This window comes from Mesocricetus auratus, unplaced genomic scaffold (assembly GCF_017639785.1).
Source record: "Mesocricetus auratus isolate SY011 unplaced genomic scaffold, BCM_Maur_2.0 Super-Scaffold_100042, whole genome shotgun sequence".
NCBI lineage: Eukaryota > Metazoa > Chordata > Mammalia > Rodentia > Cricetidae > Mesocricetus > Mesocricetus auratus.
In genome coordinates, this window is record NW_024429219.1 from 5,684,620 (window position 1) to 5,709,109 (window position 24,490).

The following is a 24,490-nucleotide window of genomic DNA, read 5'->3' on the forward strand; positions in this document are numbered from 1 at the left end:
CTGTCTCAAACAAAAACAAAACAAAACAAAAGCAAGGAAACCACTTCCCCAGCTGCGGCACACACCTCTACCTTCTCTGCAAGGGCCACCAGCTAGCTTTGTAGCCACTGCCACCTGGTGGCCGGGATCAGAATTCTGTTGTCATGGACCAGTGGCCAAGCCCCAGTAAGGGGACCTTGGAGTGCCCTCGGGATGGCAGGCATAGCTCCACGTCCCTCGCTGAGTCACACAGGCTTCTCGTGGGCCGGTGAAATGGCCCCGTGGATAAAGTGCCTGCTTTGCCAGGGTGAGGACCAGAGTTCGGATCCCCAGAACCTGTGTAAATGCTATATGTGTGTGGAGGCCACATGACACCAGCACATATGAGGTGGAAACAGAACCTCTGTGGTTAGCTGGGTTCAGCTCAGCGAGAGATCCTGCCTCAGAGTCTAAAGAGGAGAGCAACGGAGAGACACTTTTATCAACCCTGGGCCTCTACCCATAAACGCCCCCCCCCCAAAAGCCAAAACCAACTAACCTCATTGTTTTCTGAACTCCCCCTTGGGGTTCACCAGACCCAAATTGCAGGGCAGGAGCTCCTAAGAACAGTGTCCACCAGGGCCAGAGCATGAGGGCAGGCGTAGCGTCAGGGTGGTGGAGAGAAACCGCAGGGAGGAGTGTTAGCAGTGGGCACCCGGCTCCCCAGCAGAGTCCTCACTTTCACAAGTATGAGCAAGTCCCCTCTCAGTACCAAGGGACCTTCTTCTGAAGAGTCTACCCACCCACCCACCCACTCATCCATCCATCCATCCATCCATCCATCCATCCATCCATCCATCCATCCATCCATCCATCCATCCATCCATCCATCCAGTTAAACAGTCACAGAGCCAGTGACCGTGGCCTAGTAACAAGGGAAGCTGGGATGTCCGAGCTGACTTGGGGGTCCACAGTGCAGTTTCTGCAGTACGGATCCCTGATAACGTCAAAATACAGTCACGTTGGGTAAAAGACAGAGAAGCAGGGTCCAGAACTTCAGCTGCCTCGTCAGAAAGGAGCCCAACTGAAGGGAATCTGGGAAGGGTCAATTTCCAATACTGAGAGAGCAAAGGGGCAGACATCTGAAGCAGAAAGAGCCCAGAGAGGGCGGGCATGGGCTCCTGAGCCAGCAAGGGTCATGTGCGCCAGGCGATGGTGGCATGTCTTTAATACCAGCACGTGGGAGGCAGAAGCAGGTGGATCTCAGTGAGTTTGAGGCCCTTCTGGTCTACAAAGCAACGTCCAAGGCAGCCAGGACTGTTACACAGAGTTTCATTTATGTTTGACCAAATAGCATTCCACTGACCACACATATATACAGTGCACACACGTGTATGTCCTCTTGTTAGCAAATGAGCACTGTGGCTATTGTGATGTCCTATAAACACAGGTGTTTGAGGGTACTGCTTTTCTCTCCATTGCTTATACGTCCAGTATTGGGGCCGTGGGGTCACAGAGCAGTCAAGACACTCGTGTCTTGCATTTAAGTCTGGTGCTTCTTTTTCATACGCCTATGCTCAGTAAGAAAGTTTACAGCAGCTGTCACCTGGGTCCCAGGCACACACTGCTCACTCCGCATCCCCAGCTACCTGACTTCGATCATACAGGCAAGACCCAAGATCAGCTGCCTGGCCTCCCTTGCTGGCCTGCAAGTTCATCCCTGCACAGGTCAGTCCCGAAGCTGCTGAGCAGGACCAGAACTGCATGCCACTCAATGCCTTCCCCTACCTCCAGTGAGCAGCACCTGACCCATCCACGTCCAGTCCTTTCCTCCCTGGCAGGCAGCTCACCAGTACACTCTTCGGGCTGGTCTCGTTCCACTTCCTGAAATGTCTACAAAACCATGGCTTTATAGAGAAATGTTTAGGGGAAAATGTCCCCGGTCCTCAGAAGCCACAGCAGAGCTAGGCAGTGTTGGCACACGCCTTTAATCCCAGCACACAGGAAACAGAGGCAGGCAGATCTCAGAGTTCGAGGCCAGCCTGGTCTACAGAGCGAATTCCAGGACAGCCAGGGCTGAACAGTGAAATGCTGTCTTGGAAAAACAAAAACAAAAAGCCACCGCTGGAATCCACTAGGAGCCCTGGCCTCTGACGGCCACTTAGCGGTTATCCAGTGCAGAGTCTCTGTGGGAAGACTACAGCAGCGGGGCTCTCAACCTTCCTAAAGCTGGGATCCTTTAATACAGCTCCTCATGTTGTGGTGACCCCAACCATGAAAGTACTTTGCTGCTACTTCATAACTGTAATTCTGCTAGTGCTATGAAGGGTACCGTTAAGTAGATATCCGATGTTTCGCTCGTGAAAGGTCACTTGACCCCCCAAGGGGATTGCGGGTTGAGAACTGCGGCACTACAGGGTCTCCAGCACCTTGAACCTGGGTCGATTCTGGAGAAGATGGCTCCAACAGCTGCTCAGCAGGAAGGGGACTCTCCCCATACCCTAGGGGTGGTGTAGGTGGAGTGGTGGATGTGGGTGGCAACCCTGGTTTCAGAGAGCAAGGGGGTTTGCGGAAGCAGCTCTTCCCAGACAGCACAGACCCATTCCAGAAACTGCTCTGGGAGGTTAAATAGGAGCAGCAGCCTCCCCGGCTGTCTGCAGCACCCACCACACTCCAGAATGAGACAGTGCACCGACCAACACACAAGGTTCTGTAGTGTAGCTTGGTTTTATTTATGTTCACAAATATTTCAAAAAAATTACAAAATACTCAAATGGAGAGAACACAGAAGTCACGATTTTCTGGGTGTCTACTGTTTACACTGTGTTATCTCATGGCAAACTACTCATATGTACACTTAGCTCCGAGATCTAAAGAAATGCAGCGATCAGAATGTCCGCTCGCTCCACTGCAGTGAGACGTGACGCTCAACCTTGACGACACTGAACAAGATACATACAGAACACAGAAAGCAAACCCAACTTCAAATGAAAGGAAGGAAAATCCAAAAGGAAGCCAAGCAGCCGGGCTTCAAAGATGCCATGAAAGTCCAGGGCCTCCGAACAAACCAGTCGGTCACGGAGGACATGAACTTAGCGCTTCACCTTGGGACAGGGGAGAAACCCAAAACTAACAAAGAAACACTTCCGGACAGATTTCAAGTTCAGACTTCAAAGTACTTCACTCGTTCTCTTTGGAAACTGGGTACTAGAGAGGGGATAAAGGCTTAACTGAAAGGCAGACTCCGTTAAAGGGGGGAAGGAGGAGGTGACATGGGACAGCAAGAACCTGCCTGGGCAGAGCTCATGAGGAAGAGGGTTTCCTCAGTCCAGGGCAGGAGACCATCTGGAGAGCATGTCACCACCCCCAGGAGAAAACAAATGCCTTCATGCCATGGTGGCCAGAAGTTTGATAACGAAAGGTTAACTTGAGCTCGCCTCCTATGAAGAACCAAAGTTAAGGCAGAAGGAATGAGAAAAATAAAGTTAAAAAAAATAAAAACAAAAAACCCTACAAACATGTTCAACAGACAAATGGATCCTAGCTGCCTCATGTCGGGGAGCATGAGGCCCTGGCGCACCTGAGTCAGAGCCTGGGGCAGGGTGAATGCCAGGTTAACAGCGAGCCTCTCCTCTCCACAGGGCCAAGACACACCTTGTGACTGGCTGGCTGTTCCTATATGCAGCCACTGCATATGAGAGTAGAAATGGCCCTCAGAGCCCAAGAGAGGAGTCACACAGGCATGTCACACTTGGCTCTGGAGGGAAAAGTGTCCCATCAGTGGCAGTCAGCTCTGCCCAGGACTGTTCCCCAAGGGCCTGCTGGAGAGGGCTTTCCCAGGGGAGCCTGCTCCAACGACGACTCCCAATCCTTTTCCAGGAGGAAACACAGGACACACAGAGGATGCAGATCACCTATACAGCCTACTGCATAGCCCAAACCACAGGCCAAACCTACATCACGTTAACCCCAGGGTGTCCCTCACTCTGAAGCAGCCTCGCTGTGGCAGGCATGGTTTGGTGACACGCACAGTCACAGGTTTCTAACGCTCCTTGGGCAAGCATATGCCCTGGGTCTTTCATGTGCCGTGCACCATGTCATTTCTTGAACTCCCTAAACTGCTTATGACAATTTATCTAGAACAATCAAACATGTGCATACAACTCTAAGGAAACTTATCTTCAGACACATACAAGTAAACATGCGCTTTCTATACCAAAGACAGGACGACGGGGACACCAGGGAACACAAAGTCAACACTAAACTCCTATGAATAAGGAAGGAGGCTCGCTCAAACAGGCCTGCCACTGCACATGCGAGGGACAGACAGAAGCAAAATCAAAGCAGCAAAGTAAAAGAGCCTGTAACACTGTCCCTGCCAACTCCTGGATGCTCACTGCTATGACCAAACCTAGCCCCAAGCTCCTGCCTGCTTGAAACTAGAAACGCCCATCTGTTCCCTTTAATTAAAGGGATAATTATATATAACTTTTTATTAAAAAATCAACTCTGTATTCTGTCAATAGCTGGTAGGAATTCACACTTTGTGACATGGCTGGAAAAAATAGATCAGAATAGTCGTCTGTGGAAGGAAAAAAAAGGCTTCTAAAATTATTTATTTACAGATGTAAAAAGCCATGCTGCAGAACGGTCTCAAATTATGAAGATCCCCTACAATGTATTAAAATAAAAGATTTTTTAAAAATTATAGCTCTTGGATTTCAAACTCATATGCCGCCTCTCTGCAAACCTCGTGGGTTCCAGAGCCCACGTGCCTCAGTGTCTGCGCGCACAGTGAAGGGTGTGAACGGACTCCAGCACCTACTGAGAAATCAAGGAAAAGAACTAAAGCCAAACCCCAAGATCGCAGGGAAGTTTTCTGGGTGTCAGTCCAGCCCAGGACACATCAAGTTTCTGGGGGACTGTCATGCAGGGAGACCCAAATAGGTCTCAGGAAATCCTCTCAACAAACGAACACTATTATGCAGATGTGTTTTTAGTTGTGGGTTTTAAATATATAGAGAAATCTTTAGACGATATTCCTCTTTGCTCTTGCAGCTCCTACTGGATGTAAAGTCCTGTTTCTGCCCCCTAGAACTGGGGTTTCCACAGCCAGCATTAACAAATAAATAACTTATAACTGCTTGTCACCTTCTTTCTTCAGTCGACTGGTGGGGGAAGGGGAGAAACAAGAGAATGTGTATCAGGGTGTGCTAGGTGACAGGGACATGGCACCCTACAGGCTACAGGCAAAGGCTGGTCCATGGTTTGCTTGTGAGTTACACCCCACTCCCCCCACACCCTCACAGCCTCTCATCCAGCCAGGTCATGCCTCTGGGAAGGGTCAGCGGGGGCGGGGTGGGGTGAGGAGCCTGCCCCTCTCACCTCACCTGTAATAGTCTTCCTGACTTGGCAGGTGGCCACCGTGCATGTGCGGGTGGCCATGCAGCCACTGCTGCTCCATGGCCAGTCTCTGTAGCTCGGCTGACTGGGCATGCATGGCCTGAAGCTGGTGGGCTGCTGACATGGGGGGTGGGATAGCCCCAGGCAGGTCTCGGGGATAGGGAGTGCCTGCCAAGCACAAAACACGCTCTGCTACAAAAACAAGTCAAGGGGGTAGCCATGACAAGGGCAACCAAGACAGACACGAGGAAGAAGGTCAGACAGAGCCTACTCTGCAGTGTGCTAACCTAGCTGAGGAAGCGGGCCGGCCCTTCTGAGGCTCTAGGGGCAGGACAAGCTCAGCAGAGTCCTCAGGCAGGAAGGAGCCCATTCCAGAGGTCCCTGGGCCTCACACCCAGATCTCAGTCTGGGCTCCCGCTAGGCTGGTTTGCTGCGCATTTATGGCCTCCCTACTTCAAGCCTCCCCAGAAGTCCACCCACCTGGTCCCCACCTGTGTGCATTTGGTATACGAAGGATGCTGATCTGACTCAACCCCAACTTCCACTTGAAAGCCCATGTCCTCCTCCCCCAGTGAATTCTTACCGAAAACTGGGTGGCGCAGCATCTCGTGCTCATGGGGGGGCTGTCCAAGAAGAGGGTTGGGGAGGGTGCCAGGAGGGTAGGGAAAGCGAGCCAAATGAGGACCAGCGGTCAGGGGGTCCACCAAAGGGTGAACTGGGCCTGCTGAACCTGAAAAACCACAGGTCCAAATGTAGCTGGCACACGACTCTGGTACGCCTTCCTTGCTGCACAACCCAGTCACTCCCCTTGCACACGTGCACGCCCGCCACTGGGGAGAAGAGCAAGGCAGAGCAGTGCAGCGCTCAGCCTTGATGGACCAGTTCCTGCTCCACACCCGAGGCCACGCCGCGCAGGCACTCTGCCTCATCTGTGCAGCTCAGGCGGCACAGCCTTCTCCCTCAGCCCCCTCTTCACAACAGCACACCAATCAGCCCACCCATGTGCTCGTCCTGAGCAGTCCTGTCCTGGGTACCTGCTGGGCCCTCCACCTCAGGCCCTCCAGAGGCGTGCTGGCTTATCCTCCCCTTGGGGTCCTGCTGCAGTAGCCCTCTCTTCTCACCTTTTGGTCTCGCTGCCTCCCCAGGAGCACAGCCAGCCGCCCTTTGAAGGGCGTGGTACCCACTGTGCCCGCCTCTGCCCCAGCCCACCGATGCCAGGAGAGTGGAGCTTCAGAGCTGCACTTTGCCTGGCCATCACTTCAAAGTCAGTAGACGCAATGCCTTCCCCAAGGCCCACAACAGGACATTTTGGCTTCCTTGGGTAGCCCAGGACCTATATATACCTAGACCTTGCTTTACTCTAATGGCCACAAGAGCCCCAATCTGCTGTCCCTCACCCAGGGCCCAGGGCCAGGCTTCCCCCAGGCCAGCAGCTTGCTGAGACTCTAACCCTGAGTTGCGGATGGAGGCTGCCTGCGCAGTGGCCCCTGAGCGGGTACACACCTTGGTGGAGAGGGTCCTGCTGGTGGAGGTGGAGGTGGGAGTGGATGTGGGAATGCTGGTGATGGTGTGGAGTTACGTTAAACATCTGCAGCCGTGCCAGGGGGTCGCTGCTAAGAGAGGCCATGCGCTCGGCATGGATGCGCTCGGCCGCCAGTCTGTCTGGGTAGCTCATCTCAGGCCGCAGCTGAGGACCTGCCAGTGCCAGTCTCTCCCGCTCCAAAGGGTTCAAACCCGGGTGGAAAGAGGCAAAGGGGTGGGGGCCAGCTGCAGGAGGGATGGTGAGGGCGCTGTGCCGGGCAAAATGCTCCATGGGGTTGGTGGCCGGGTGCAGGGGGTCCAGCTCTGGTGGCTTCACCTCAAAGCCTGGCTTCATCCTCTCCCGCAATTCCCGCTCCCGGATCTCCCGCTCCCGGATCTCTCGCTCTCTGAGCTCCCGCTCCCGGATGGTGGGGTCAACATTGTAGAGACCGGGCATGTGGTAGGCCAGCAGGGGGTCAGTGGGATTAAGGGGCATGTAGAAGGGGTGGTTGCGGTTGGTGGGAGACATGACATGGGGCCGAGCGTACTCGCTCAGTGTCCGGAGGGCCGGTGTGTCAGGCCCAATGTATGGGGGCACAGCAGCAATTGTGGTCGGTGGTGGCTCGAAGGAGGGTCGCATGTGACCAGGACCACTGAGCTGAGGGTCACTAAGACGGCCTTCGTGTGCTGAGCTGGATGCCTTCTGCTCAAGAAAAGAGAGAATGAGGACGGGTGCCAGCCACCTGGGCCTAAGACTGGTGCTCAGCCCAGAGGTAGGCCCTTGTCCTGCTGCAGTGTCAAACCTTTACCCCAGCACAGAACAGGGCACCTTAGCCAGGGCCAGGCCCCAGGACAGTCTAGACCCTACTACAACACTCTGGTCTGTGCCTGCCTGCAGCCAGGAAACCTACCATCAAGTCTTGCACCACTTTGGGGTTTGGCTTCCCTCAAGCAGGCACCAGATACCCTAGTGCACAAGCTTCACAGCAGGACACCCCTCCTTGCACAGCACCCCCTCCCGCTCTGACACCTGGGGATTATGCGTGAGGCATGCGTCTATAGGCCACAGGGAAAGGTCAGGCCCATCAGTCAGGCTTACTGCCTTCAGAAAGCTTGGGCATGGGTGCCACTGGACCCAGAGAACACACCAACAGTCTGGGACAGACCCTTGTCATCATGCCCTGGCTGAAGCCACTGCCCCTGTATGTCAGGCCTTCAGGACTCACAGCAGCTCGCTCTGCCTCCCGTTCCCGCTCTCTCTCTCGCTCTCGCTCTTTCTCCTTCTCTTTCTCCCGTTCCCGTTCCTCTCGGGCCTTCTGTTCGGCCTCACGCTTGGCCTTCTCAATGGCCTCCTCCCTCTTCTTGGCTAGTTTGGATCCAGCCAGAGGCATGAAGTACAGGTCTGTCCGTGCACACGAGTTGTAGCCACGGTCCAGGTGTTTGTAGAACCTAGAGATGTGGCAGCTTGGGCTTCTCTTCCGAGGGTCACCCACACCCTTCCTCACCTCCACCAAACGCAGCCACACCCGGCCAGGCCCACCCCCCACTGACGCAGTACCTGGCAGACTGGCTGGCATGGCTGGGGGCGTCCACTATAGTGGGCTCCGGGGATGGGCTCCTGGGGGGTGGGGGAGGGCTCTCTGGCTCCTCTGCTTCATCCGGGGCCTCCTCTTTGATCTGCACAGCAGGGAGTGGGCAAGATGGCGCCCCTGGAACACCTCCTCCAGAAGAGCCAGCAGGACAGGGCGGCTGTGAGGAGGTGCTGGGCCCGGAAGGTGGGGTGGAAGTGGAGGGGCAGGTGGGCGGGGTGACGGGAGGAGGGCCTCCAGGTACAAAAGGGTGCTGGGGGAATGGGGGCTGGGAGGGCACCTGGTGGAGGCCAGTGGGGGGATGGGCAGGAGCAGGGGGTGGTAGGTTCTGGCTCTGGGTCAGCCCAGGGGGCTGGGCAGGGGAGGAGGGCAAGGGCTGGCTCTGGGGCATGAGCTGCAGGGGTGGAGGGTGGGCAGAAGGAGGGTGGTGTGTGGACAGGGAGCTGAGGGGCTTCAGGGCTGGCGGCGGTGGCAGATTGGCGTTCATGGAGAAGGGGGAGGGCCCTGAGAGGTGGGGTGGGTGCTTGTGGGCCTGTGGTGCTGGGAGCTGGGGAATCGGTGTGGTGGGCGGGGGTTTGATGTGAGGCATGGCTAAGGGTGCAGGAGGCAGGGGCTGCTCCCTTGGGGGCTGTTGGGGCTGCAGTGCTGACTGGGAGGCTGCAAGCTGTACGGTGGTGTGAGGATGAGCTGCTGGGGAGGGGCCCAGAGGGCCCTGGCCTTGGGAGGCCTGGGGAGGGAGTCCAAAGGGCTGAGGCGGCCCTGGGTGTTGTAGCAGGGGTCCAGCCTGCAGGCTGTGAGGGCCAGGTGGGCCCTGACCATGCAGGGAGGGCTGGGTGTGAGGCTGTGCGGTGTTCTGGCTGGGGGGTGCAGTCAGAGGCTGCAGTGGAGCATGGGGTGAGGGGAGCCGCGGTGGGTGCAGGGTGGGTGCCTGCTGGATGTGAGTGTGGGCTGCAGGTGCTACTGCAGATTGAGTCTGGTTAGGGGGCTGTGAGGTTGCAGGGGAGCCCTGTGGAGGGACTGCAGTGGCAGAGGGTGTGGGCCCTGGGGCAGGAAGCTGGGGTGCTCCTGGAGGGGCAGAGGGAGCTGAGGCAGCCCCACTGGGAGCCTGCAGGGAGGGGGGCTGGGCCTGCAGTGTCTGCTGCTGTGCTGATGAGTCCGAGTCACTCTCATTGTCCTGAGGACTGGGGATACTGGGGGACGTGCTGCGATTGTCCTGGTCGATGTCTTTCGGGTCACTGCTGCCCTCATCATTGACACTGCGACTGTCCGAACTCTCCCCCTCGCCTTCAGAGGGAGAGTTGGGGCGGCTGATCTCCTAAAGCCAGAGAAAGGAGACATGAAAGCACCAGGAAGCAGGGCTCAGCCCACGCGGCTGGCATGGAGCACAAGCGGGCCGTGCAGACTCTAGCTGCAGTTAGGCACTGCCTTCCTTCCGGTCACCTGAGACTGTGTGGTGGCTGGGGGGCGGGTGTCACAGGAGCCTCACCTGGGTCTTTGTCTTTTTGGAGGTGGTCCTATCAGGCTCCTCCGTGTCCGAGGCCACCTTCTCCCGCTGACGCTTGGCGCTCTTCAGAGGGGAAGCAGACTCTTCTTTCGCCTTCTGCAGGTAGAGGCAGAGAAGTGAAGGTTTGTGAATACACTTCCTCATTCTGCGCCCCATCTCCACACACAAGAATGTTCTCCAAGGGGGCAGCTGTCTAGGGATGGGAGTTCTTGGCTTTAGGAGTCTTTCCAGCCACTGGCATCCATCTGCAGCCCCTAATGTCACTGTCCAATGGGAGGGAGGGAGCACGAAGCTCCCACTGCACCCTCAGCCCCTGACCTTGGCTGACTTCTTCACGGACTCTGCTTTGCTGTCATTGCTGGAGGTGCTAGCAGCACTGGGGGAGTTCCGGCCACTGGACCGGATGTCTTCATTGATGGGTGAGGCACGGCCATCAGGACTGGCGGGCTGCTTCTTCCGACCACTGCGTAGTGTAGACATCTGTCCCTCCAAAACCAAAGATGGAGAGAATGGACCCCAAGACCCCACAGATGCTCACCCAAATGTATTCACTGGCAAGGTAGGATAAACAGCATGTTCACAAATTCACTCAAACCCAGGAACACATCCTGAGGGCCTACCATGGAAATGAGCAGGGCTGACTGTCTAAAGATCCTCACCCTTTCTCAGGTAACTGTCCATGCTCAACAAATCACACCACGCAACATTTGTGGAGTTAATCAAACAGGAGACAAGGCTGTTAAACACTGCAGCCTAACTCTCACAGCTGCCTGGCCTGCAGCAGGGCTCAGCTGAGGTTAGGATGCAGGAGGGTGGGCCATTCTATCCACCCACCAGAAAGGTCATCAAAGAGATCAGTGCCGGAGAGAGGACCCCTTGGTGTTCACAGTCCCAAGCCTCAAAGATATGCACCCCCACCCTGCCCATAGCCTTAGACATGTTTCCAAGCATGTTAAACAAAGCTGCTGCCGCTGCTGTATTTACTAAAAACAAAGACTCACTCCAGAGACAGGAAGGCCTTGATTCTATGGCAATCCTTCTGTCATAGCTTCTCAAGTGCTACGATTATAGACCATGCTACGATTTGTCCATGACCAACTGGACAAATCTTCACTAAAGAACCTATGTAAAAGCTTCTAACGTAGAATCAAATGTTTGCAAACATGCCAGAGAGTTTGAGGGACTTGGGAAGCTAGCAATGGGCTACAGACAGAGAGCAACGAGCTCCCCCTAACACTAAGCTCAGTGGCCCCAACTCTGTAGGCAAAACGACTGCCTCCAGGGAGAGCAGTACCAGCAAAACTGTGTTTCTGCCTAAAACCAATTCTCGTTTGAGCTCTGGTGGGTTCGAGCCCCCCGCACCAGGCCCCCAGCTCACCGAGCCCCGACTCCGCCGCGTCCTCATGCTATGCTTCCCACTGAGCCCATCTTCCTCCTCCTTGACAGGCTTGAACATGAAGGGCGGGGGGTCCACGGGCTTCTCGATGGGTGGCAGCTCACCGTACTTCTTGAAGTGGATGCGGCAGTCGGTGCAGAGCAGGATGTTCTCCCGGCCCCCGTGGTGCCAGTCTTTGGAGGCTACATGAGGGGAGGGGCAACCCTGGAAATCACCTCTGTCTCTGAGGGCATCTGAGTCTCTAGAGGGCCCTTTTGTAGGCTCCACCTGCCCTGATTCATGAGAGCCACAGAGCATGAGCTCGGGTAGACACCTGCTCCTTAGACAACCCAAAGCCGGGGAGGAGTGTCCACTGTCCAGTCCCTTAAGATGGCAGCCACTTTGCAGGAACAGCAGGCTCCCTCCCTCCCCTTGTGTGAGTCTCTCCTACCCAATAAAGCAGTAATAGTTCTGACTGCTCAACAGGGAAGCAAAGTCAGAAAAAGGTTCAAGTTTCTCAAGCACAACCCAAGTGTCAAATCAGTCACTGTCCCCAGCTTCTTCTCTACCCAGCACATGAAATACTCTGAGCCTGGTGACCCAGAGCCCAGCCTGGCCCAGGAATGAGTGCCTGCCTCTGCACCGCGGGTGCCCAGGTCACTTACTGGTGGTGAAGCAGTGGCGGCAGGCGTACCCCTTTAGCTCCTGCTCGCTGTCTTCACTGTCAAAGTCATCCTCACTGGCTGAGCTCAGGTCCACTGCACAAGGGGAGCGAAAGTGGAGACACAAGAGACACCATCGTGTTCAGCAGAGAATGGGAGCACCAGTAAAAGAACTCCACAGACTGGGATGAGCATCGACCACAGGCGCACTCTGAATGCCCCGCCATCAATTAGAGCCAAGAGCTTGCCTGTCTGAGGCGTTGCACTATTCAAGGTCCTGCTCTGCCAGGTGCTCACGCTGGTGAATCTAAAATGGTAGCAGTATACCCACAATGCCTTCTGGGAGCATCTGAGCAGCTTGGAATTCCATCTGTTGAACCAATATGGCTTCTGGCCCTCATCAAGTATAACACAGAACCCTGGTACCCTTAGGCCAGTGTTCTGGGCTAAGTCAGAACTGCAAAGCACTCTGCTTGGTTCTAGCTCATAGGGGCCGAGACAGCAGGACCCACAGGGCCTCCCTGTCTCATCTGAATGGTACCCTGGGACTAGGAAGAGGATCTGGGTAAAGCAGACAAAAGAAGAAAGTGGAACCCTACGTCAAGCTTACATTTTGTAAAATGTAAAAGAACAGGTAAGTTTATTAGAATTATTTTAAACCCTCCCACAATTGTCAGCACTAATGTATACATATGCACACACTAATGCACAAACCACACCACACAGATCCCTGGCTCACCAAAGCTGGACACACACCTGCCTGCATGTGAGCAGTCTCTTACTATGCTTTGCAGCATCAAGAACCCCACTTACAGAATTCACTGGAAGGTGGTCTGGAAGGTGTGTTGACCGGGGTGGATGCTGTGCGAGTCTTAATTCTTCTGAACACTGCCTGCCTGCGGTGCCGGCGGTGGGCACGCGAGCTGGCTGCCTCTGGTGTCTTCTTCCAGTAGTAATAGAAGGTAATCAGTTCCCCCTGCGAGAAAGAGGGGCAGCTGTTGGTGCACAGCGCACACCCTCCTGCATCTGGAGCCGAGAGCACACAGCAATGCTCCCGGAGAAGTTCCAGGGTCCCCTCCTGCAGCCCAGCAGAGTATGACTTCCATACATCAAGAATCAAGACCACAAGAGAGACAAAAAGGACAGAAGGCTCCCACTTACTAGGGAGCCAGAGACATGCGAGTGTGCAAGCTGAGTGTGATAGGTGCACAAGACAGCAACCAAACAGAGAACACAGGTGAGCAGGTGGGAGCGAGGGCCCGGAGACAAACTGCTTTTTCTTCTTTTGTTTTTTTTGAGACAGGGTTTCTCTGTAGCTTTGGAGGCTGTCCTGAACAAGCTCTTGTAGACAAGGCTATCAGGCTGGTCTTGAACTCACAGAGATCCACCTGCCTCTGCCTTCAAAGCTACAAACTGCTTTTTCCATCTCTCTTGACCCTCTTTCAATGGCTACTTGCACAAACTAGAAGGAAATCCTAAAGAACAGGACTGGGGCCTAGCAAAAGAACACAGGGACTGACACCTGTCACATGCCAAGCGTTGGGGGGGGCAACTTAAGGGGCGGGCAGTACTGTGGCAGTCCTACCCCGAGGGGCTCCCCTGCCACCTGTCTCCCACAAAACAAAAGAGCACCGAGTTGAAGCTGGCTAAAGACCAACTTTAAAAACTAAAATTTTAAATGTATTAAAGGGCTGATTTCTTAGAAAGACCCCAAAAGAAAGTCTCTACCTCGGTCTTAAAAGAACACATCAACTAAACATTAAATCCGCACTTTAGGTGCAGGCTGCTTGACTGGTCCCGGAGCCCCCCTCACCCACTCCCTCTAATGTGTGTTATCTCATGGATGGGGTGACCAGGAAAGGAGGCAAAGCAGTTTTCTTGGGAGTTAGGTTCTAAGAGCCTGGGAGACAAGTAGGCAAACCACCATACACAAACTCCCATGACTGACAAGGCCAATCAGAACAGGCTTCACCCCAACACCAGTGGTCTCGAGTATCAGAAGCAATGAGCAGGGTTTAGACAAGGAAACTACTTCTCAAAGGCAACTGATACACATGTGCTGGAAACTTAGTTCACTCCTTCCTTCCCCACAGTGAGAGAGATAGAGAGAGAGAGAGAGAGAGAGAGAGAGAGAGAGAGAGAGAGAGAGAGAGAGAGAGAGAGAGAGAGAGAGAGAGAGAGAGAGTGTGTGTGTGTGTTGGGATTAAAGGCACGTGGCAGCCACCAGAGCCCAACACCTCATTCTCTTAACAGCTGAGATGACACGGGTAAATGTGACAATTCAAGCAACACTGTTTTGTCAACAAGTAACAGCTGTGACAGAAAAACTAAGCACCCAGAACAGATTAAACCTAGATACCATAGGTCAAGACGAGCCAGTACCTGAGCTGGGTGGAAATCATGGCTGAGACAATGAAAGAGCATAAACTTAAAATGCAAGGACTTGCATACACGGCTGGTGGGAAGATAAGGCCCTCAAAGTCACTTCACACAAGTTTGTCAGTTTCTACATGGTTAAACAAATACCACACAATCTAGAATTCTATGCCTGGCTGGTTTATCCAACAAGACAAAATGTGCCCACACAAACGCTTTCAACGGTTTTATATTATTGACGTGTAGGTGTCCTGGTGTGAGAATGCCTGTGAAGGCCAGAAGGGGGAGTAGAAGTCCCTGGAGCTGGAGACTCAGGGAGCATGCTGCACACTGCGAGTGCTGGGAACACACTCAGTCCTCTGGAAGAGCAGTCCATGCTCCTAACTAAGGCAGCTCTCTGGTCCCACATAAAGATGTTCACACAAACATTCATAGAAACATTATTTTTAATAGTCCCAACAAGAAAAAAGGATGCTTGGCCATAGGAAGCATGACTGAATTGTAAGTATCCATGGAAATGTTATCTGACAACAAAAAGGAACCAGCAGCTTATACAGTAACAGAGATAAAAAAAACCAAAACAAACAACAACAACAACAAAAAAAAACCAAAAATGAAAACAAAAACAAAAACAAAAATCACCCTGTTAAATGAAAGCCACAAGGAGAGCATGAGCTCATGATAGACAGGGAGATCTAGAACAGCAAGAAAGGCGATCCAGTGGTTGTCCAGGACCTGACCTAACCAAGTGACTATTCAGGAGGAAAATTCAAAGGCCTCACACAGATGGTGTTATTCACACAGATGTATACAGTTGTCAAAACTTAACTGACTGTATACTTAGAGTGTGGGTGCATTTATATATGCATATGAATATATGTATGAACACGAACACACACCCACACACACTAGCATATGTCAATTACATGTCAATAAAGTTGACAAAAACAGTAATAAATCCAGACCAGGTTTTATTAGCTGCCTCTCAGGGATGGCAATGGTCACTGAGGGATAAAACATGGAGGATTGGAGGCAGCATATTGCTGCCCGCATGGGTGGCTGGGTCTTGAGTACAAACAAAAGAACGTGTTGGGAAAAGCTTTGGTTCTACAAATAGGGAGTGAAGAAGCTCACAGCCTCACCAGGAACGAAGTCAATTGCACTTTAATCAAACATGCATGGTGTGCAGCAGAGACCCGATGCACATGAATCCAGGGAAGAAAAGCGGCTGCAGAAATCAATAGCTCACTGAAACATTAACACAGGCATCATTGATCAAAAGGCAGCTCCACAAAGGCAGCCTTGCAGATTAGCTCCTGCTTTTGCTTGCAAGCAAACACCGAGGTCTAAATGTTGACATGAATGGCCTATAATGATCATTTTGTTCCCAATGCTCTCACCTCACAGGTCTCACAGCCAATGCGTGTGACATCAGATGCAGTAGCTATACACACACTACAAGGTGCTAAAGCAACTCAGAACCTGGGCCAAAAAAAAAAAAAAAAAAAAGGAGGGGGGGACAAAGCCACCTCCAACTGCCAGAGTCACAGACCTTAGCTCCTGTCCAGTGCTGACCCTACCTGTCTGTGCTTCCCACCTGTCTCTCCTACCAATTCCTCCAACCTCCACCCCCCACCCTCTCTTTTTTTGCAGAGGGGAGCTGGGTCACGGGCAAAGGCTCCTAGAAGCAGGGGATCAACGCAATAGAAATGTCTTTCTAGGATATACATACAACAGGTTGGGTGTGTGTGTGGGGGGGGGGTACTGTTGGATTCCAGTGACATTTCTGTAAAAGGAGGCACGGGGAAGGCAGTGCCATACAGAGAGCATGGACGGAGCAAAGGGCAAGGGGCAGCTTAGGGCAGCACTCCCTCCTAAGGAGTCGGGCACTTAAGAGTCAGCAAAGCTGTGGGGAAACGGCTCCGGGGCTGCCTGCCTCATCCCCTCAGCACTTGACTTTAGCCCTTTGAGTCTATAAAGTTTACTCACAAGGGATCCCAAGCTGCCTGTGCAGTCTGCCCAAGCGATGGGGGCTAGAGTTGCTCCCATCTTGGAGCTAGCCTAAACTCATTTAAGGACAAGTTCTGCTGCTGTGACAAAACAGCAGGCTGAGTGTCCATGTCCCTGGCAGACAAACAAGGAGGCTGAGGTGGAAGCTGGCATCTGTGTGGCCAGCACTGGCCTGCCTACCTCCTTGCCTTACAGGCAGGTCTCTGCCTACCCACTGGCATGTATTTGGTAAACTCCAGTACTTGGTTAGTTCACTTCCATCAGTCACTGCAAAGCCGAGAGATTTGTAACTTGTCCTGCTCAATTAAAACATGGTTCTTTTTAAAGGTAAGATGCACTCACTGCCCGTCTTCTCTGTCCTTAGGGGCCCAGGGAAATGGTTAGAACAGAATGCTGAGGAGGTGAGGCACTGGGAGCATCTAAAATACCAAAGCCCACCCTGCCCTCTCTTGAAAACAGGGTCTCTCTGTTAGCGCCAGCTGCCCCCAATCGCACAGACTCAGCCTACCACATGCTGGAACTGAAGGTGCGAGCAACCAGACCTGGCCTCCATGGTTAAGAAGAGCACCTACCCCCCCTTTCCCATGCCCCACCCCTGCCACACACCCTGGCTCATCCCCTGCCCTGTCCCTGCACTTTTCTTATGCCTTAGCTTGGCACCAACTACTCCCCTGTTCGTCTCTCTCATACTCTTTCCACCCCCCACCTAACCCTTCTTACTTCCCAACAGAGGTATGAGCCACTGCTCAGCCAAGCCAATGGTGTTGGCTCCATATTAAAAGCCTACAGGTATAAGCAAAGTCGGGCAATTGTAAGAGAAAATTATAGCATTATAATCAGTATGTTACCCAGAGAGGTCAGAGAGTGGTATAAGGTGGGGTCCAGGAGCCTGGAGGGAGTCTCACTGGGGAAGGACTGGCTGTTCTTCTCCCAGGAGAGCAGGCTTTAACACTCAGCACCCACGTGCCGGCTCATCACTGACCCAACACCTCTTCTGGCCTTCTGGGGCACCATGCATGCACATGGTACACAAACATACATGCAGGCAACACATCATGTACATAAAATAAATTAACTGAGAAGAAAGACGGGGCAGCTGGGCGTGGTGACAGATGCAGGTGTATGCCTGTGAGTTCAAGGCCAGCCTGGTTTACAAAGCTGGTTCCAGGACAGCCAGGGCTGTTACACAAAAAACAAAGCAAAGAGACAGAAAAAGAGAGGAATGAGGATGTGGTTTCCTGGCCCCCAGCACCGACAGTTCACTCCCAGGGCTTCTCTGTGTGTGCTAGAGACAGGGCAAAGCAAGCGTGGGTCAGAGGAATCTTGTCCCACTACCTTCCATTCTGACATGGCTGCAGGGCCGAGGGAAGAACGTGGAGGGCCGATGGCGCTGCAGCTAGAGAGCCTCTTGTGCGCTCCTCTGCGCTCTAACGCTGGCGGCACAGAGAATTCCCACACACGGACGCCTTACTGTGGCCACCTGGACATGCTGGGATTCAGTGTTGGGGACTGAGCCCAGGGCTTCTTGCTTGCCAAGCAAGCACTCTGTCAACTGAGTGGCATCTCCATCCCTGAAATCTTTAAGACATAGGATTTTGGGGGCTGGGGATAGCTCAGTGGCTAAGAGCACTAACCGCTCTTCCAGAGGATTCAGGTTCAATTCCCAGCACCCACATGGAAGTTCACAACTATCTGCAACTCCAGTCCCAGGGGATTTGGCACCCTCACACAGGCATACATGCAGGGAAAAAAAATAGCTATACAAAAATAAATAAATCTTTAAAATAAGGACATAAGATTATCTGTTCCTAAGTGAAAGATAAATATTTTTAGACCTACATTCTTCTTTTTAAAAATAATTTATCCTTTTAAGTTTTACTTTGCTCTGCAGCCACAGTTATCCCTCCCACCCCTCCTTCCCCCTAGCTCACTCCCAGTTCACTCCTTGTGGGTAAGAGCTCCCATGAGCAATCAACAAAGTCTGGCACAATACGTTGGGACAGGGCCAACCCCTCTCCCGTGCATTAAGGCTGAGCATGGCATCTATCATAGGGAATGGGCTTCAACAAGGGGAAAAAACTAAAGATAAATATTTTGACATGAGCATATAGAGAAAAGGGTAGCTAAACAACCCCTGTAGAAGGGCTTAAATCTCAGTGTTAATGTGCACTTGGAATGCAATGCTTGTTCCTGGGCCAGCACTGTGCTGAAAGAGTGGTCCACAGAGGAGCACCTGACCCTCCCAACCAAGTCCATGGATGGAGGGAGAGCTACTGCAGAACTGACTCTGTCACTGGGCTGGAACTTACACTTGGGCTTCCTCTGTGTGATCACAAATGTGTCCATGGACCTCACTGCCTTAACAATTGTTTCATGTTATTTTTCCAAGGAAACATTCTACCAACAGCAGACAATTAAAAACAACACCCAAATGAAATAGCTGGTAAAAGAGAAAAAAGAGCCTTTCCCAACCCCTGCACCTAGACACTGGCCAAGGCTAGGGGTGGGGTGGGGTGGGTATGAGCCATCCCCGGGAAGGGGAAGTATTCCCTGGATGGACTGCAGGAATCCCCCAACTCGACAAGCCAAGCTCAGCTCCCTGATCTCCCTCACCTTTCTGCCTGGAGTTATAGTTGCGTCTCTTGGCAGTAGTTTCCTGCCTGTACAAGAGCCCAGTGTAAGTCCTTCCTTCCCTTCACTGTCTGAGGGTTCCAGCTGGATCTAACAATGCTAGGGGACCGATCAGGTGAGAGCCGGGGCACTGAGCAGAACCAGCAGCTATGTTTGGGAGAAACACCTCTTCAGAGCTTCCAGCAGGTTGCCAGGCATGGTGGGGCACACCCCGAATCCCAGCACTTGGAAGACAGAGGCAGGCAAGTGAGTTCTAGGATAGCCAGGGCCACACATAGAAACCCTGTCTCAAAAAAAAAAACCAACCAACCAACCAACCAACCAACAAACCAAAACAACAACAACAAAAAAAAACTTACAACAACAACCTCCCACCCCCACCCCCAAAAGAAGGAAAGCAGTTTCACCCTCCAGTAGCTTGTAATTAAAGCACTATTCTTCTGGGATCCTTCTTTTGTTAACCAACCTAATAGAATCCCCTGATCCCCAGAGGAGCCAGCCACTGTCAGCAGCTCTGCTACAAATCACTGCATTCCACCTCCTGGCATCTGGGAAAATGATGATCTGCTTGAAGGCACAGAACCGAGGATGGCATTCTGGAACCCAGCCACCGCTCCTCAAGAGACTCAGAAGATGCCTGACTTAGCACACCCTGCTCTGAGAGGCAGCCTGCTTCCAGGCAAGGTATTTCCAAGATGGAAGTTAGACTAAGGTGCCCTAGGAGAAGTTCCTGAACCAGGCACCCTTCTAAGCCTGAATCCCTAATTTGGACAGGTTAAAAATTCACTCCCTCTTCCAATTTTTATATTCCATTTATACGGCACAAGAAATGGAAGCAGCCTGAGCTACCCTTCAGTTCCAAACACCCTGCTGTCTGGGCTCCTGACTCAGCGGCCTGCTGATCCTATCTCTGGTCCCACATCTCTACTACAAAGTGCAGGCTGGAGGCACCACTACATCCCTGTCCTTGGCTGGCCTTTTACTTTTCTGGAGGCTAGCTCAGTCTTCTCAAAGTCCAGACGATGCCCTGCCACTTCTCCAAACCAAGTTCCAACTCCTTGTCCACTTCTTCCAGACCTTTCCCTTGGCATGCAGCCCAAGCCACAAACCCTTTAAAGCATGGTGGAAAGAGAAAACTGGCTCTTCAAAATTCTGACCCCCCCCACGCGCGCGCGCGCGCGCGCGCACACACACACACACACACACAAAAGCAAACATCCTCCCACAAACAACAAAAATAAAATTAAAAAGTGCTCAGACTGCTAAAGCACTGAAGGGCTGCTGGTGTGGGTGTCCCTCAGCACACTTTGTTGCTAACCCTGCCAATGGCTCTACTAGATCTATGTATGAAGTACACACAAGATTCTTCCATCTAACCAAAAAACCCTTAGTTTTTCTAATCCTGTAGCAGCTTTATAAATGACACACTTAAAGAAGAGCTAAAGGCAACACAACAAAATGTTTAAGCACAGCAGGGACCTAAGGTTCCTACCAGTCTGTCTAAGAGCTTCCCTGGCAAGTCCTGACACAGGAGCACAGTGTTACACAGACCCTGGCTTTTTGGCTTAACTGAGTTCTTGTTTTAAATGAGGACTGCTAATTTTAAACATTACATTACCAGGAATTGTGTTTTCTCAGTTGACATCCCAAACCCTAAGAATTCATTTGCGGCCATCGGTTTTTGTCTCCCGGGTGAACAGTTCATTATTTCCTGAGTTCATTTTAGTGGAGTTCAGCAATAGGGCGAGCAGGCTTTCACTGCTGTTGGCTCATCACCACTGCACCTTTGCTAATGGGTCTTTTTGTGTTTGTCTGTTTTTGAAGTGAAACCACATTTCTACCAGCAAAGGAGAAAGGAAAAGGGAAAGCCATAAAATGTTAAAACCGCCCTTCTCCATCTCATAAACAGTTTTCTATTTATCAGCCTTTCATTGTATGTGCAATCTTATTATCCGTGCACAGCATCAAAGTGACATCCGTCAGGGTCACCATATAAAATATACATTGCAATGTAACATTTAATGACGAGAGTGGGGAGGGAAATGAGGGATGAGAGGGTGGCGTGCTGCAGGAAGCTTTACAGGGGTCATCAGTTATCCCCGTGCATTTCCCGAGGTGATAACTGAATGACAGGGGCTGCAGGAAAAGCCATTTTTGAGCTCAGAAAGGATAGTTAGGAGAAAAATGTTTTGGGTAGAAGCACATAATGACGGTCAGGAAATGAGGGTAGCTATTCTAACACTGCTTCTTGTGTTTTATGGTTTTTATGGACGCACAGCAAATTATCATGTACAATCTATTTCTTCAAGTTGAATGTTCAAATAAAGGACAGACTTCATTACAAAGGAAGGAAAGGGTATTTAACTTTGTCACAGTATTACATTTGTTTAATAAAATGAGCAGAAACAGAGATTACTAAAGTGTTAGACACACACACTCACACACAGAATCCCACTTTCTTCAGAGATATAAAACATTTCAACTCTTTTACCTAAATTTGGGGATTTCAAATGAGGCAGAGATCTTAGGAAAATTTAGATAAACCAACACCATGTGCTCATGGCCAGAGCAGCTGTCTCCTAGATCTCTGAACCACAGAAATTCCAAGACAGAAGTGTATGCGCTCAGCTGAGTGCATCATCACCACGCTGCTCACACCCTTGCTGTCTTAGGAGTGTGCTGTGATTTGATAGGATCTTTAAAATGGCAATCCAGGTAAAATGAGGTCATTGGGAGGTCCCCAATGGAACCTGACTGTATTCATTCTTGTTTTTGAAACAGGGTCTCTCTACATAGCCTTGGCTGTCCTGGACCCACAGAGATCCACCTGCCTCTGCCACCCTGAGTGGATGGATATGTATGTATGTATGTATGTATATGCATATATATATGTGTGTGTGTGTGTGTGTGTATGTATAGCAGGTAGGGCGGATTACTATGTAAGTCTAGGACAGGGCTTCCTGACTAGCACTGCAGAAAGAAGACTCATGGTCTGTGAAGCTAGCAGACCCCTGGCTATGAGCAGGACTCATGGAGCAGGCTACCTTCAGAGGAAGGACAATCCACTGGGGAGAAGGTGCCAAAGGAGAATGGTGTGGACAAACTGTGACCCTCCCAGAACTGGCCACCCTCCTTGCCAGCTGGCACCAACCCCATTGCAGAGGCTAGGAGTTCCACAAGGCAGCTGCCATTGCCTTCACTCCCACAGTGTGACCCAGGAGGACCAGCCCAGTCTGGAAGGAGGAACCCCCAAGAGTTCCACGGGAAGGAGCTGAGCTCCACACATCTGAGTACTCATCATGAACCTGTGGCCAGGGAAAGTTTCTACAGGAATGCAACCCCTCTTCCAGGACAAGAGTTCCACGGGAAGGAGCTGAGCTCCACACATCTGAGTACTCATCACGAACCTGTGGCCAGGGAAAGTTTCTACAGGAATGCAACCCCTCTTCCAGGACAAGCAGCTATGTAAGTAGGTGTATGGTCCTGGTGGTGTGGTGTGGTGTGGTGTGGTGTGGTGTGGTGTGTGTGTGTGTGTGTGTGTGTGTGTGTGTGTGTGTGTGTGTGTCCGTGTCCCTCCATGCTACTCACATGGACATGCACTTGGTAATTTGAAAACCGTAACACAAAATTGCAGATCTCCTAATTACATATCTGGTCCATGGCTAGGTCTCCTCAAGGTTCCTTCCGGCCAGCTAACTCCCACACAGGAAAGGCAGGAGCATGTGGTTGGCATTCTTACTCCATGGAGGTTGTAGCCCTTATCAGGACACACTGATGGTCAATTTCTGGGGACTCCATTATTGCAGCTGCTTGGAGAAGGTGTTGCCTTGTCCACATCGCCCCCTTGAAGAGTTTGGGAAGATGGAGCTGACCTCCCAGAACCGTGAACATCCTTAGGCATTTGGTTCACATCTTAAAATTGCCAGATGGCACCACGAATGGTGGTCTATGCTTGTTATCCCAAGACAACAGCAGCAGAAAATCAGGAGGTTAAGGTCAGTGGTGGCTATACATACAGACAAAGCAGCACCGCAGAACTCAGAAACAAACTCTACAGTCTGGGGTCGCTTCCCCATAGTGCCTCAGGTACTGACTTAAATTAGTATGCTGAAGGTTTACACGAAAATCTCCATAGCTCTTCTGGGGAGAAATCATTGTCATAATGGGGATCAACACCTCCCTTCCCCTGGCAGGCATGGCAGAGAGGGGTGTGATGAACTAACTGCTCCTAGGAGACACTGTGACCCTCCAGTCCTCCCAGTTTGTGTGCAGAATGGTGAGATATGAAGATTTTTTTTCCTTCATGCAGCATGTAATAAAAGGTTACTTCGGGCTTGAACAAAGAGCCATACAGAAGAAAGGACATTGATGGGTGAGCTCTGCATTCTTCCTACTCAAACTTGAAATCCCACAAAAACCAAAAACAAGCGCCTCCCTCCCCACAGACTTCTTTACTTAGCTTTAAAACTTGAGTTTCCAGTTCCAATTCCTCAGCAATTGGCCTTCCCCACCTGTCTCACTTCCCAGTGGAGGAGACTTTGAAGTCAAGGACAGAGACTTCCCTTTGATGCAACCTTTCTGTTAGCAGAGCAGCACTTCCTGAACCCACCCTCCACCCCCTCTCAGGGAACCGGTCCTACAAACACCAGATGCTACTTTGACATCTGCTGTGACTTTGGACCCTTCACATCCCACACATCTGGCTTCTGGAGTCCTTCCTTCACAGAGACAGCTGATGGCTCTGTCCACACATCCTGCCTTGTGGCCCCAGGCTCCAGGGACATATCCTCTTGGTTGCTGCTAGCCAGCCCTACAGCCCACACAGCCATCTGTTGTGACCCTACGCCTTTTTTCTTGACTCTCTAGAGAGTTTCTGTCAGCCTCTTCCCATGAAGATCAATCTCTCAAGTAGGGTTCCTTGGTGGCTCAGTCACAGAATCTAGTGGGAATTATGAATGCCTGGTTTTCTTCTCTAACTGGACTCACACACAAACAGAAGATGTTGTTAGAGCCCCAGCAATAAACAGTGGATCCTGACCTGAGGAGCTGCTTGCAGGCTGGAGAGCACCCGTGAGTTTATACCGACTACCCTTCCAAAGGACTTGGGTTTGGTTCCCAGCACCCATACCAGATGAGTTATAACTTCAGTTCCAGGGGACCCAAGTCCTCTGGCTCCCTCAGGCACTTGCAAGCACAGGTGCACATAAATGGACACAGTATGCACATATTCACACAAGACGCTAAGTAAACATTCACTATTGTGAGCCAGGCAAACAAGAATACCACACAGGGAAAATACAAAGCAAAGGTAAGTTTCCAACAGTTGGGAAACTTCTCAAGTTTATTGAGCTTCCATGGGACTTCATCTGTGCAGTAAAGTATAAGAGAGTTAGTCCCTCAATGCATTTAGGTATGTTAGGGCTACTCTCAGCAATGAAACAGGTAAGTGAGGGATGAGGAG

The 24,490-nt window shown here is 51.8% G+C and overlaps 1 protein-coding gene across 6 annotated transcripts in view; it reads right to left on the reverse strand.

Moving 5' to 3' along the window:
- Window positions 1–2,669: 2,669 nt before the first annotated feature.
- The window catches only part of Rere (arginine-glutamic acid dipeptide repeats), a 321,115-nt gene continuing 299,294 nt past the window's right edge, over window positions 2,670–24,490 (reverse strand). For 3 of the 6 annotated variants that reach the window (XM_040734896.1, XM_040734892.1, XM_040734897.1), the window contains 11 exons: window positions 12,826–12,988; window positions 12,016–12,108; window positions 11,354–11,553; window positions 10,294–10,461; window positions 9,958–10,071; window positions 8,441–9,786; window positions 8,109–8,331; window positions 6,865–7,585; window positions 5,945–6,091; window positions 5,349–5,553; window positions 2,670–5,126 (listed from right to left, as the gene is read on the reverse strand). In XM_040734896.1, coding sequence (XP_040590830.1) covers window positions 5,093–5,126; window positions 5,349–5,553; window positions 5,945–6,091; window positions 6,865–7,585; window positions 8,109–8,331; window positions 8,441–9,786; window positions 9,958–10,071; window positions 10,294–10,461; window positions 11,354–11,553; window positions 12,016–12,108; window positions 12,826–12,988 — 3,414 coding nt within the window. In that variant the 3' untranslated portion in view covers window positions 2,670–5,092. The remainder of the gene's footprint in view (window positions 5,127–5,348; window positions 5,554–5,944; window positions 6,092–6,864; window positions 7,586–8,108; window positions 8,332–8,440; window positions 9,787–9,957; window positions 10,072–10,293; window positions 10,462–11,353; window positions 11,554–12,015; window positions 12,109–12,825; window positions 12,989–24,490) is intronic. The other 3 variants (XM_040734893.1, XM_040734894.1, XM_040734895.1) reach the window with 3 other exon arrangements.